Here is a 15,776-nt window from a genome sequence, read left to right on the forward strand (position 1 = left end):
GAGGGAGAAGTGGAAGAGAATGGAAAATTAAAAAAATAAAGTTAAAAGAACATAAAAGAAAAAAAATTAAATTGCTCAAAATAAAAAATATAGGGACCAATTGTAGAATTTAACCTAAAATTTTTGTTTGAAATTATGTTTTAATGTGCCACGTCAGCTTATTGTTACACTGTTAATGACAATTAACAGTTCAGTGACTAAAATGGTACAAGACGATAATGTAAGTGACTAAAGTATAACATTTCAAAAATAAGTGACTAAAATGTAACTAGAGGCAAACAAAAGTGACTATTTTGATAGTTTACCCTAATTTAAAATACTGAATTCCTTTTATTTTGAAGTTTTAAAACTCTTATTTTCTTATTTAATATTAATTCGTTAAGCATAGTTCAGTGCATACTTTTTTAGCACGAATTTCCTCTAATATTAACGATTTTTTTATTAAATTGAGGGCTTTATAAAAACCGGACTATGCTTTATGCATGCAAACCCTCTTGAATCAGTCCTTCCACTAATAATCAAAATAATCTTAGCCCCTATTAAAAGTAAAATTTGAGCATATTGTTTAATGAAACATAATATACTCCAAATAAATATAATCATTTCTACCATTAAATTCCATGTCACTTCTCACATGTTGATCATAAAAAAAAACTAACAGCACTAGTCTTTGAGAGTATTTTGTATAACATTTGACAAATTTATAAGGTACCGAATTAAACTTAAAAAAAATTTAGGTACCAAATTAGGAAAAAGTACCAAGTTCAAGTACTAAATTGAGAAAAAAAAATTTAAATACCAAATTAAGAAAAAATATAAAATTTAAGTATTAAATTGGATCAAATCATGTTTAAGTGCCATCTAATCTTAAAATAATTGAACAGATTAAATTTGAATAAAAAAGAAAAAGAAAAGGTTGGAACCCTATTGATGACATGTCAAGTGTCAAAGAAGCCAATCCTAATATCAATTTTTCATTAATAATAAAGGGGTCCCTTTGGCCTCAAAAAAGGGGCCCTTTCATCTTCACCACACACGTCCCAATAGAAAAGAAAAAGCAAGTTATTTTCAATGGCCAATCCCTCCATTGTCCCATCTCCTCACTCCAACTTACCATTATATAAATCCTCCCTCCTCCAGTGTTGCACTTTCAAACTGCAATACACATCTTTCTACCCCCCCCCCCCAAAAAAAAAAAACAAAGAATGGATAACAAAAAGCCCTATCTTGCTATTATTCTCATTCAATCTATATATGCGGGCATGTTCTTGGTCTCCAAGGCAGCTTTCGATGGTGGCATGAACAATTTCGTCTTCGTTTTCTACAGGCAGGCCGCTGCTACCGTTGTCTTGATCCCTCTTGCCTTGTTTCTTGAATGGTAATTTTAAGCTTCTGCCCTGGTTTTTATGCCAAACTTGAAGACAATATAAATAGAATCATGTTATTAAATTTTGTTTGCTTTGGAATCTAAAGGAAAGCAGTGCCTCCACTATCATTCGTGACGTTCAGCAAGATATTTTTGCTGTCTTTATTCGGGTAAGTCAAACATTTAGAAACACTTGGTGAATTAAGATTGCGCAGCCATTACAGTGGAAGAAATCATATAAACTGTTGAGAAATTTTGGATTTCAGGATAACTTTAAGCTTGGATATCAACGGTATAGCCCTAGTTTATACGTCTGCAACTTTAGCTGCTGCTACAACAAATTGTCTGCCTGTCATCACCTTTTTCTTGGCTGTGTTACTTGGGTAAATTATCCCTACTTCTTAATATCTTTCCAATTTTATATGTATATATCTATTTTTTTCTTCTCATTTAGGTTGGGTTTCTGACTTAATGTGACATGAACATTTTTAGTCATGAAATTCATCTTAGAGTTGTATTTTATGTTTAAATTTTAGACTTTGTAAATTAGCTACTTCACAATGTCTTCTTAGAGATTAGTACTTTGATTATTTAATTAACATGAACCACCCATTGAGTAGAAGGTCTTTTAGTAAAAGAGGCATTGGCTAGTTGCAACTTTTTAAAGGAAACGATGTTAGCATGAGACATGGAAATATGTTTCAAGGCTTTTAGATGCTAGAAAGTTTCAGATCTTTGCTGCCAAATTTGCAGAAGAGTAAGAACAAAATGTGACTGGTTCATTAGACCCCAAAGATAAATTCTATCAATAACCTATAATTTTAATTTTTAGGTATCAATAAAAATGTGTCACTTCATTCATTTTCGAAGACTATAAAAAATATTATTATACATTCATTTATATCTTATATTCTCTCAAAAACATTGAATTTTTTCTAGAATTTATTGAAAAAAAATTAAAGTATAAGCATTGAAAATTGGATGTCTCAACTATTTGATTCTCTCTTTTATGATGCTTTCCCTTCCATTTTTATCACCTTGGTAAATTTGGATGAAATATTGATGCCAAAAGCCTTGTACTATTCGCCTTGGAAACTACACATATGAATGTATGGTTTGAGTTAAACCCAGTTTTTATTTCTTTCATAAAATTCTTCCATTGGCGTTCAACTCAGTTTTCTAATTCATCCATATGTGTAGGTGTAGCTTCCATGGTTGATGGTATTTAAAGATCATGGGTATCGAATGGTAATAAATGTGTTTCTTTTTAAAATAATTATGTTAAAACTAAACAAAATTAGAAAGGACATTATGAAATATATGCGAGCCATCTAAAAATAGAAAAAAAATATAATTTACCCATTGAATCTGATTCATTAAAAATTACTACAAGGTTGCTTCACGGGGAAGGATGTTGTTGCAAATTATCAGGAAATAGTAGTGTTTTACAAATTTAATCGGTGGGACTGTGATAGGCTTAAGTTTATAATAATTAAAAGAAGAAGTGAGAATATGTTTTAGGGGCAAATCTCCCTTTTTATTACTCCCATGAAGGAATGCAAAGGTTGGAGAATATTTTATTAGTAGTGCTAGTCGCTTGATTTTCTATCCTTTTTATGGCCCTGAAAAAGAAATCCCTTTAATCATAGGAATTTAATATAAGATTTATGTTTAAGTCTGACACCAATTTTATCATAAAATAAAAATATTATTGAAAGGGAAAATGCAACATGGTAAACAATGATAGATTTGTTTATCTTTAACCACATAATACCACCCTAAGTAAAAAAATATTAAAAATAATGCAATAGTTCTGTTGTCAAATTAAAAATCATAAAGCGGTGTATTTATTGTTAGGGTTTGTAAAATACTTTATTTATTATTATTGTGGTATCATAAAATATTAATGACAATGACAAATAATGCACATTCCGGTTCTCAAGAAGAGAATGATGTTCAAATCTAGAGACCAACACTTAAAAATTACAAAAATAAAATATTAATGACTTAACAAATGAACATTGTTGCTATAAATACTTTGACGCAACCAAACTAGCAAATCATTGGTAAGTTCTTTTTCTTTAGTTTTAAATTTTTGCTTATAGTGGCATATTTTGTATTTTCGCCTTATTTCATTCAATGGTAGATATACAAGTGTTGAGGTAAAATTAATTTCCCAACATAAAAAATTAAAATTTTAAAACTGATATTCGACAGTTTTCGCCTTTTTCTTTTTCTGTATCAAGCTGGTATCCGCAAAAAATATTCAAAAAAATGTCCTTAGATGCAATTTGTTTGGGTTTTGGGGGCCAGTTAATGAATGGCTTTCAATCAAAATCGAAAATAGGAACATTGGGTCCCCTGGTGATGTAGCCGTCAAAGGAAAAAGCCACTATGTATTAAATTCAGAAACATTTTCCAACACGTGCTCATATATATAGATATATACTTGCCCCTTCATTTATCAATTTTGTCATTTTAACTCTCTTCACATAAAAGCCTTATATAATATATATTGGTCTTTTTCGTTGATATTTTCTTGAGAATTATGAGTATCAGATTTTCAATAGAATCAAACAACTGAATTTATGGTCTCCATGCAAATACAATTTTGCTTATGGCAGAACCTGAACTGTCCATTATTTCACCATTTATTTGTTGTGTTAAATAACATATGGCTATAATGAAGATCATAGTTGCTATAACATAATGTCAAAAACTGGGTGTCTTCAAACTTAAGGTTTAGTCTAGTTTATTTACACAATCATTGAAGTGATGTGTTTTACGTTTGCAGTTTGAACCCTAACATGTATAATCTTCCTCTTCTTTTTTTTCCACGTGCAATTTTAATATTTTATTCAAGTACAATATTTATTGCATGACAGGGTGGAAACGTTGAGACTAAAGACAAGTGCAGGGATAGCAAAACTTATGGGCATATTAAGTTGCTTGGCTGGTGCACTCACCCTTGCCTTTTTCAAGGGTCCCCATTTTAAACTTTTTTGCCTCCATCACCTCTTTCAGCACCACCATGACCAAACACTTGCTACTACCCGAACTTCCTCTGGTCTCACTTGGATTAAAGGTTCTTTCCTCATGTTGCTTTCCAACATCCTTTGGGGCTTATGGCTCGTCCTGCAGGTTCAGATTGTGCCCTACAATAAAAATCTTTACTTTTACATTACCAGAATTGAAAATAAACAAGCTAATTTGGTTTGAAATATTTACCAGGGTCCGGTTTTGAAGACCTACCCTTCGAAGCTTCTCTTTACAGCTCTTCAGTGCTTCTTAAGCACAATTCAGTCATTTGCTATCGCTATTGCTTTGGTAAGAGATCCTTATGAATGGCGACTCGGCTGGAACGTTCGACTCGTTTCTGTAGCTTACTGTGTAAATATCTAATACGTACCCCTACTCTTTTCATATTATTACACGTAAAAATGTGCGTATTACGTGTATTGATGGTAATATTATTATTGGCAGGGAATTGTGGTGACAGGCGTGACATATTACCTACAAGCATGGGTTATTGAAAAGAAGGGACCAGTGCTCTTGGCCATGTCAACACCATTGAATCTCATCTTCACAATGTTGTGTTCTGCATTTTTCTTATGCCAGTTTATCAGTTTAGGAAGGTGGGTTATTGATTTACATTTGGTTATTAAGTTTAAAAAACCATCTTAACCTTGGGATTTCCATATTGTCTAACCTCAAGTTTTGTTATGGTTTGTCCAGTGTGGTAGGGGGGGTTTTGTTGATTTGTGGGCTATACAGTGTGCTGTGGGGCAAAACCAAAGAGCAGAAACTGCTGAATCAAAATTGTTCATCAGCTGCTGTGGACAAAGAATGCACTGAGCTACCAGTTGTGGCACCCTAAAAACTCCATCCTTATTGCTGATATTAGTAGGGAAACCCTACGTTTTTTTTAATTTTTGATGTTGTGATTGTCAAGGTTAAATTTGAGCAATTTTAGCATGAATTTGTTGTACATATATTCGCTAGTGTTAAATTAAGTTAAAGTTTGTATTTGATGTATTGATAATGTTTAAGTTCATACACTATCGTATTATCATATATTAATAATACTATAAATTGTTATATTTTTAATAGGTATCATCTTTCGATTTACTTATTGTGTTTAAATTTATATGAATATGATTACTATTATTGAAAGAATTTGTTCTCATACAATTGAGATGAATGGATTCACTTTTCTTGGTTCTTCTAATTAGACCTAAATTCAATGAGCATAGCAAATAAGTTCATCAAACTATCTGCACAATTAGAAACATGATATGAATCCCAAGTCGAAACTTCGGGCTTCAACCTATAATGATTGGGTTAAAAGAAAGTAAAATTAATCTTTATACTATTAATAAATTTCTTATTTAAGATAGTGTCGTGTGTACCAATTCGATTAGAAAATTATAAAAATGATCCTTCATAATTAAAATGAGTAATACTATTTGAGTATAATTTAGTCTTTTCAAATGAAAAAAATTAATAAAGTATAAATAAAAAAAATGTTTGAATCTATGCCTATTACATTAATAAAATCTTTAATTTACCACTTGACTAAAATTTTATTTTAATATTTTTAAACATTTTAATTTTATTATGCACACTTTATTATCTCTATCAATTATATATATTATTAATTAGTTTCAAACTATACGTTTTATTATTTATTATATGTTATTTTTAAACATACATTTATGTTTTAAATTTACGGTTTTCACATGTATACGGAATAAGACTTTTGGTAACAAATAAGTTTTATAATTTCAATAGCAAAACGAGAATGAAAATTATAATTAAAAATATTAATGTGATAATATTATATATCTTAACATATTATTATGTATCTATTTTAATTAATTAATTAATTATTGTATAGATATTATTTAAACAAATAATTGAACAACAAAGTTAAAGTAAAATAATAAAAATAAAATTAGATAAATAAAGAAACTAAATGATTTACTTGCTGTTATAAATAATAATAAAAAAATTAGATCTCCATTTGGAGAATTTTTTTTCTTCAAAATATTTGAAATTCTACTTCACCGTAATTACAACAGAATCTAAATTAGCCTTAAGTTTTAAGAATCACAGTTGTTAAGCAAACTAGTGATGTCCACAATATTAAAAAAAATGGGATAGATCAATGACCTAAACATCAATTTTCTGTTTGTAGTGACTCGTTGTTAAATTTACCATTTGTTACTATAAGTGTAATTATTGATTATGTTTAAAAAATAAATTTAAACCTTTAAAAATTTGTTATGGAAAATAGTAATTATATTTTATCAATATAATAGTTACTGAAAGTAGTAAGTAGCTAGACTAAATTAGTCGTACCAAATTTTTTTAATTGGCCTTTTAGGTTTTTTTTTTTGAAAATTAGAGAAATAAGTTAATTTTGGAGAAAGAGTGTAAAAGCGCGTCTAATTGGGCACACTTTCTGCACAGTTGGCAAGAAATCGCATCCAGACGTGTTTTCACACACTCTCTCCTCAATCTTTTTTTAAAAATTCTGTTAGGGTTGGGGTTTTTTTAGGAATGAGCGTTTAGGGTTTTAGGAGTGAAACCATGAAAGTTTATAGGTAGATTTGAGGGGTCGGGGATGCGATAACGCGACTTAGAACACATACATTTCATATGTCATATCGGGATAGGACTATTACCTCAAAAACCCATCCTGTGGAAGTCAGATTTCGGGGTGACAGTGCTTAATATGGTCACGGGTCGAAGTCTAAGTGGAGGTCCCAGTAGGCAGTCGTGATGTGATACCGGGTTTAAGTATAATCGAGGGCCAGTTAACGATCGTTATGCGGTCACAAGTTCAAGCTTTTTTGATACCCACAAATGATGCCTTATATATACCATACATAATATTGAGACCATAATTATAAAGGAAAATAAAGGGATTTTTGGTGTAACAAATGTAATTTTTTCTTTATTTTCAAGTAGCCGGTATCTTTAACCTTTCATTCTTATCCGAAGGCTGGCACCGAGGTGGAAACAAGAGGGCTCTCAAGCGGAGAGCTGATGTTTCACCGAAATAGAGGTCAAACTTGGGTTGGCGCAACAACGGCTGTAGTTATTAATGGGTTGTTTAATAACAACAACCATTGTTGCCCCGAAAGGAGCATCACTTTTACTCTAACGTCACAGTCGTTGCTCGCTTAAGAGTCCTACTGCCTCTACGGCGGTGTCAACCTTCGGATAAGAATGAAGTTTAAAGATACCAGCTGCATAGAAATAGAGAAAAAAATTACGTCAATTATAGCGAGAAGCCCCACAGTTTTTCCCTATGATTATGTCCTCGACCTCTTAATGGTATTTATAAGGCAACATCTTTGGGTATCTGAAAAGTTTGAGCTCGTGCAACGACCGTCAACTAGATCTCTCTTTATACTCCAATCAATGACCTCATAATGGCCATTGATTGAGACCTTTACTTAGATTTTCACTCTTGACTGTATAAAGCAAAATCACCCTGGAACCCAACCTCCACAAGATAAGTTTCCTAGTTAATGGTCTCATCTCTACAGGATATGTGACATGTGTTAATCTTGGAGCAATATCGCATCATTGACGACTCAAGAATACCTCAAACTGAAAATTTTTAACACTGAAGCAGGAAAGAAAACCAAGAGAGAGAAATTTTGTAAAGTGGAGGGATAGAGGTCAGGAGAGGTTATGCGTTTAGGGATGATGGAGTGTGGAGGGAGAGCCCCCTTTTAATGGCGTGAGGAAAGGGTGAGATTTCAAAGGAAAAAATCCCCGTGGTCAAAAATATGTTGTAGGACTAATGTTTTCATCGAATATTTTTAAAACGTGCTTCAAATCTTACCTCGGATTCTTAGGATCATTGTACTTTTTTGGTAGACTTTAGTGGAAATAGAAAGAAAACTCGTTCAGCTGAGAGAGCTTTCTTGCTGACATGGTAGGAAAGCACGCTCAACTAAACGAGTTTTCTTTCCATTTCCACTAAAGGTCTGCCAAAAGTTCCCCGACCCCAAGAATCCGGATAAGATTTGAAGCACTGAATATCCTTTGAAGTACGTGCCTAATGAAATTATTTGATTTGTGAAACGCTTATTTGAGCATCGAAGAGCATTTCATTATTATTATTCGACAAAAGTGCATCTTATAAAAAGCATTTTGAAGCACGCACACTCTCTCTACTTGTTTTATTTTTCTACTAAAGTACCGAAATATTCAGAACTTAGACACGCAACAAATTCATATCAAACATTGAAAACTTTCACTACAAGTGTTGGTTGCATTTCTTTGGATAACCATTTGAAGACTTTTTTTTGTTCTAAATATCTAATTTTATTTTTTAAATTGAAATGAGTCGACGAGTGAAATCTATCATTTATTACGATAGTCAAATCTATAATACGAAAGTCAAAGCGTATTTGCAGGAGTCCAGTTCGTGGAATTGGCTTTCAATCGTACTATTCAATTACGTGAGCTACAAACTAAAATCAAGAAAAAAGTTGAGGGTTTGAGCAGGAGAAGAATTTTGAGCTTTCAATGTAGATATATGCCATCGATGGACCCCTTTAAGTACAAGCTATTAGATGTAAAAGGTAAGCTCGAGCTGGAGGCGATCATATCATTGCATTGCTTAGTGAAAATGTTGTAATGGAGTTATATATCGAGTTTGTCGAGGCTGATGGAGTTAGTCCATCTTCAACCATTGCTGCGGTTAATGCAGGAACCGAAGCTAAAGCATAAACTCCTACGACACAGTTGTATGGTGAGTTCATTGGTTTGTTACAAAACTTCTATTATGATGTCCTCGAATATCAATGAGTAGGCATTATTTGATTTTTGGCACCGATTTAAACTTTGGCGGTTACTGTTGGTCGGGATATAAGCGTAACCTAAACCTCGACACTAGGGCATGACATTCAGTCAATGCGTTCGATTTCAACTTCGGTGGGTCATTGCCCTAGGGCGAAAGTACTTTTATTGAGGGGCATCAACCTACAGCAGTTCGTAATCTGGTGTAGATTTTTTTAGGCATACTGAGTATAAAAGAACTGATGACTTACTCCCTACGATTGGGTCTGGCGAGGATACATCAAACCATATGGTGGAAGATGACAATGAAGGCGAGACTGAGGAAGAAGATGCAGTCGAAGAAAAAGGGGTAGTGAATACAGTTGACAGATCAGAGTCAGACCTCGATCCAATTTGCCAATCTGGTCCAAATGGTTCAGAAATAGAACTTTTTTTTCTAAACCAAAGCAGGTTCCAACTGAGGTAAAACCTTGCGATTCTGACGATAATGGTTTTGACAATGCTCCGGATCCAGATTTGTAATTTAGGGCATATGAAACTCTGCCCTACATGATCAACATTGACCTCTCCGCTGAGGGTGGTTTAAAGTTCCGACATCACTGCACAAAACACCTAGCTATACAAGCTTCTCGTCAGATGTCTAGGTACTAGAAGTTAGCATGGAATACCCCAAAAAAATTGTTTTTCTTGCTGCACTGAGGAAGTATAGCTTTAAGAACAACGTGAACTTTCACATCACAAAATGTCATTCAGAAAAATTCGAGGAAAAGCGTACAATGCACGACAGGAGGCACAAATGTAAAATCATGACATCTTTTCAGAATAATACGAGCTTGTCGATGATAAAGAAATATTTCGATTTACATACTTGTATTGTAGCAGGTGCGCGATGTGATCATCTGATTTTCTAACATAATGTGAACTGATCGGATTTTTCATTTTTTTTCCAATAATGTAACTTTAACTTGTAATTTGTAGGTGTAAGTTAGTATCATTCGAGGCTAGACTCTGACATGATATCTGACATTATTCTACCTATGGTGAAAGGGAGTCTTAGAATTCTCGTCTTGGTGTTGATTGCCAACATTCGTAGCCAATATGATTACACGACATCGTACTACAAGGCATGGGTCACAAAACAAAAGGATATAGATAAGTTGCATCACAGCTGTGACAGTTTGTACAACGATTTATGAAAATGGTGTCAGGTATTGGATCGGTACGTACCAAGTTCCGTAATCGATCTGGAAACGCACCTAGTGTACTTTGGCGATCATTTGATCCTTGGGAAAAAAGTATTCCATCGATTCCTTTGGACCTTCGATCAATACAAGGAAGCTTACTAGTATTGCAAGCATTTGGTGCAAATTGATGACACTTGCCTATAAGGGAGGTATCAGCATTTGTTGTTGATGGTCGTTGCCCAATATCGTAATTGGAGGATTATACGGATGGCGTTTGCAATAACTCCTTCCAAAAACGTAGATGATTAAGATTTCTTCCTTGATTGCGCCATCGTGTTTGCTCGCAGCCCGACATATGTGTCATATTCGATAAGGGAACTAGAATCTTGTCTGCTATTTAGCGGCATGGTAGCCTTTGGGATTGCACCTACCATAGGTACTGTACAAGGCATGTTGGCTCAAACTACACTTAAATGGCTTTCGAAAAGTGAGCAAGATCAACGCATTGACATGGGCACATAGTTTCCACTTTATCTGTAATCATGCTAAACCATATATTATCGTATATTGTTTGCATTCATTGGTATACTTTTCTTGCCAAGGTACGAGCTCGTCCAACATCATTTTCATGAGATATTGAATAACTTGTATGCCATCAATAGCGTCGGTGTGGACTACCTCGCCAACATATTAATACAATCGTATGACATGGGTCTACGGTACGGGCACATGACAATGAACTTAGTCGAATGCATCAATTTCGTACTAAAAGAGACGTCATTTTTTGATAACCTCGATTTTCAAAAAGACATACTTTCACCTTGCTGCCTTATTTTCAAAGTGGGTGGCGTCATATGCTGGGCAAATAACGGATGGTCATATTTGGTGCGAGTATGTCATGAAAGAAATTAGATGAAATACATTAAGAGCGAACACAGTTTATGTAGTGTGTCATTCACGTCGAAACTTGAGATTTTAGGTCATGGAGGACGCTAGGCTCGACCAAGACATGTGAAAGGCATCATATTGTGTTGACCTACTAAAAGGGACTTGCGATTATGGGAGATTCCAGGCACTTTGATTCTCATGCGCAATGTACTTGCCGCATGTGTGAATGTACGAATTGAATACATGTATTATATTAACGATGTATACAGACTGGAACACATGCACAATTTATGAAGATCTGAATTCTCACCTGTCCTACATTAGAGTATGTGACCATTAGTGTCCAACGCCTCGTTCGAGTTGGCCTCGAACATGAACTTGCGTCGCACCTCGAAAGGTCATCCGATTTTCACTCGGATACACACCAATATGGATGTTCGAGAGAGAGACAATCAATAGAAGTTACGCATGTACTGTAGAAACCCAGGGCATACAAAGACAACATGTTTCGTATTGAGAGATACATTGAGGCCTCAACGTCGCTAGCATTCTTTTTTTTTACGATATAAAATTGAGGACAATGCTTTTTCCTTTTTTGTGTACAAAATCTTTTTTTTTTTAAATTTCAATTGTATTTGCCACCTTCTAATTCAAGTACCAATTACAATTTCTCTGATGATTGAAATTTTATCATTTTTACAATTTAGTCCCTATACCTTTATTAATTACTAGTTCGATAAAGGTACCTATCCGAAGTTGCATATTTTATACCAAATATTAAATATGGAAAATTACGCATAATTTATATTAAAATTTAACAAAGACAAATATGAGTTGCAATAAAAATATATATAAAAAATTATTCTTTTGTTATTGGTGTCATTTATATTTACATCACAATAAGTAAATGAAAAATACATTATCGGTGTTGTTAGGCTAAATGTGTGCCACAAGGCGGTGGCTGAATGGTACGCGTAGAATTTTTGCATACAACTAGTGGTGTCAGCTCATTTTTTTGATCGTGGTCATTGTCCTAATCTTCTTCGTCTTCACTTCCACCCTTGTACTCATCATCTACACTGTCATTTTCATTTTCATCTTTACCATCGGCTTCATCTTTGTCTTTGTCACCTTCCTCTATGCTTGAGTGCGGTGCCGTCTTAGCCTCCCATCATGTGTCCTCTGTTCTACGAAAAGATGTTGCGTTGATGACCCACTTTGATAAAACAACGACGTGATGGGTGTTTGCGACACTATCGACAAATAACCATATGTCGTCGCAAAACCCAGATATGTTGGCATTGATATGAGCTTCGGTATTGGCATTGATGACGACATCGGTGTCACTATCAGTGTAGGTATATGTGTCAGCCTTGACGTTGACATAGAGGAGTAGAATGTTGGGGGCGGAGATGCCTCGAAAAACGTACATGTGGTGAGTGTAGATGCAGGGTGTTGTGGTGGTGCATAGTGTGGTGCTTGTGAAAAAAACACGGGGTTACAAATAAATGGAGTGAATTGACCAAGATGTGGTGTAGACACGGGTGGCGGTTGTTGGGTTGAAGTTGGGGATGAACCCATCGCAGCACCTCCTCTGAACCTACGTTGTTGAGGCAATTGTCGTGACCTCTTCTGGTGAAATTGCCTACTCCTTACGTCCATCGACAGCAAATATGGCTTGCCAGCGACTTTGAACCAAGGCATGTACTCCAAACAAGACGTTGTGTCCGATGAGAAAAATAATTCGCGGATGGGTAAAAATTTCATCCTACGATCCCAAATGTCGATGTACTCTTAGTGGTAATCTCACCAATTTTCATTGGTCTTCTCCTGCAAATCTAGCTTGTGCAGTGCTTCCATGTCTCGCGATGATGACGGAATTTTTTGCCTCCGCCAAAATTGTTGCATCGCTTTTCCTGTTTGTGCATCTCCACCGTCGTGTACACTATCAATGACAACTCCACGTCCTGTATACTCTGAATGGCCAAAAATTCTAGAGGGACGCATTCTATGATATCCGTATCGGTTATGACATCCATTCTAACCGCAATGCACAATTGTAAATTAGAGAAATAAACCGTTTTTCTTTTTGAATACGGTCAATTTATTAGGAATATTAATGCATTATTTGTCTAAACCTTACCATCAAAATTTTATGAAAATTAACAAATAAATTACTTACAAATTATCTAAACTTATTTACATTAAAAATTAATAATAAATAATTTCAATAATTGCAAATATATATTTTCAATAAAACCAACTTTTAATTTTTTTAAAAAAAATTGTAAACGCTTCATGTAAATTTTCTTCAAAATTAGGGTCAATTATGAAATAATTATATTTTAATATTTTATAAGTGAGAAAAATAATCATATATATGCATTAGTAATATTTTTTATGTGGGGCATCTAAGAATTTACCATTTTCCACTATAAACATATAACATGTATAATTATTTATAATATTAAAAACTAATTTTATGATTTAGAATCAATTAATTTAATGATCCAAAATCACCATAATAGTATCCAACAACTTAACCTTGCATTAATTATCACATAAACATATCTTTTTTATAATTTCATAATTTTACTATAATATCTTTATATAATTTTGTTATAAAAATAATATATTTGATATAAAAATTGATTATGAAAATTAAAAAAATCGAAATTAAATTAAATTTTCTATTAATTAAAATCTTAAATAGAAACTATAGAAGTTGTAGAGTTATTATTTAAGGAAACATTTTATAATATATTGTTAAAACAAAATATTCATCATTTAAACCTTTAAAAATACAACTTAATATTATAATTTCATCCATTATATAAAAAATAAAAGATTTATTATTAAAACCTTTAAAATAAAATATTCATTATATAAAAAATTTGCAATTAGAAATGGAAACTCATCATGTAACAACTAATGATACAATAATTAATTTTAAAAATCCATTATATTTTGGCATACAATAGAAGCATTTTTGACTAAATATAATATCTTTAAAGTTGTATTTTGATAATAGTAGTGGATATTGCAATTTTGATTGTATTATTTCTTTATAAAAGGGTACTTAAACGGAAACTATATAATTATTACCATAATTACACCCTCACACATGCAACTAAAGAATATAAAATTAAGATTACAACCTACCAAATATATTTCAACTTCATTATATTGTTAGAATATAAATTAAAATTTTAATAAATTCAGATTGAGTATTAGCTCGATTGGTATGGGCATCATACGAATGCATTAAAGCGCATTATCTTATTATTTATGAGTTGGGAAGAGACTATAAATATTTGCAAACTACTTCAATTTTCCTTTTAAAATGTATAGGTTTAGGGATTTATGATAACCATAACAAAAAGACTTGATATTTGTATATTTAACTTTTATATGCTGAATGAAAAATAATAGATGTGTTAATTTCATTTTTACATCTCTCAATATTTTTAATTTAATTCGATTTAGTCATTATTTGCATAATTTCCTTTCGGATTAAGCTTCTATACTTTAATCTTGTCATAATTTTACTCTCCTACTTTTACAATGTCATTATTGATTCCAAATAACTATTCTATTTAAAATAATTACATGTAGCTTTTCTTAATTTATCAATTTAAAATAATATAAATTATTAAAAATTTAATAAAATAACTTAATATGACATGCTTTATTAAATAAACATACGCATGGCTATATAAACTAGTGCCTAATATGATATTGATGTAAATTTCTTCTATTCTTTTAAACATAAGAATTAAAGTGAAATAATAAAAAGCAAAACCAGATAATTAAAGAAAATAAATCCTTTAAATAGTGTTAATAAAATAAAAAAATTGAAAAAATAATAAAAAGAAAATCGTATTTCGAGGATTTTTGTCTTCCAAATGTAAGGTTTGTACCTCACGTTTAGCATTTTTTTTTATTAATCATATGTTGAATTATTTGTTTCTTAAATTAAATTAATTTTTATTTAATTTTTCACATAGTTATATTATACATGTGGATTTGACGATTTAAAAAATAATAATTACGTGTCAAATTTTTATTAATTGATTTAATAATTCACTAACCGTGTTAACTCAAGTACCCATAATAAATCGCATATTTATAGTTTAAGTATCACTTGGATATTTTATGAAAGTAAAATGAGGATGGAAACTATTATTAGTCATGTTACCTAATAAAATATGTATAAAAATGTTATTATATCTATTTAAATATTTAAATTAATTAACTAATTAATGTATGAATTATTTGTTATATTAATCAAATAATTAAATATAAAACAATGAAAACAAAATGAGATCATTAATGAAAATAAATAATTAAAATGCTGATATAAATAAATAAAATTTAGAAAAAAGGATAGAAAGCAAAATGGTAATTTCAGTTGTCAATTTTTTGGTGTATTTAACAAGTGTTGAATGAAAATTGTTTGTCAAAGTGGTGTAGACGAAGAATGCATCGAGTTAACAGTTATTGTCAGATGAAGGGGA

General features: G+C 32.2%; 1 protein-coding gene across 1 annotated transcript; it reads left to right on the top strand.

Annotated features, from left to right (window-relative positions):
* Positions 1-1,100: 1,100 nt before the first annotated feature.
* Positions 1,101-5,466, top strand: LOC107950031 (WAT1-related protein At5g64700). The gene is made up of 7 exons (XM_016884779.2): positions 1,101-1,378; positions 1,474-1,536; positions 1,633-1,749; positions 4,252-4,507; positions 4,598-4,756; positions 4,850-5,001; positions 5,102-5,466. Exons 1-7 carry the CDS (start codon positions 1,206-1,208, stop codon positions 5,241-5,243), a joined length of 1,062 nt encoding a protein of 353 aa, XP_016740268.2. The 5' UTR covers positions 1,101-1,205; the 3' UTR covers positions 5,244-5,466.
* The last annotated feature ends 10,310 nt before the right edge of the window (positions 5,467-15,776 follow it).

Source organism: Gossypium hirsutum, chromosome D03 (assembly GCF_007990345.1).
Source record: "Gossypium hirsutum isolate 1008001.06 chromosome D03, Gossypium_hirsutum_v2.1, whole genome shotgun sequence".
Taxonomy (NCBI): Eukaryota; Viridiplantae; Streptophyta; class Magnoliopsida; order Malvales; family Malvaceae; genus Gossypium; species Gossypium hirsutum.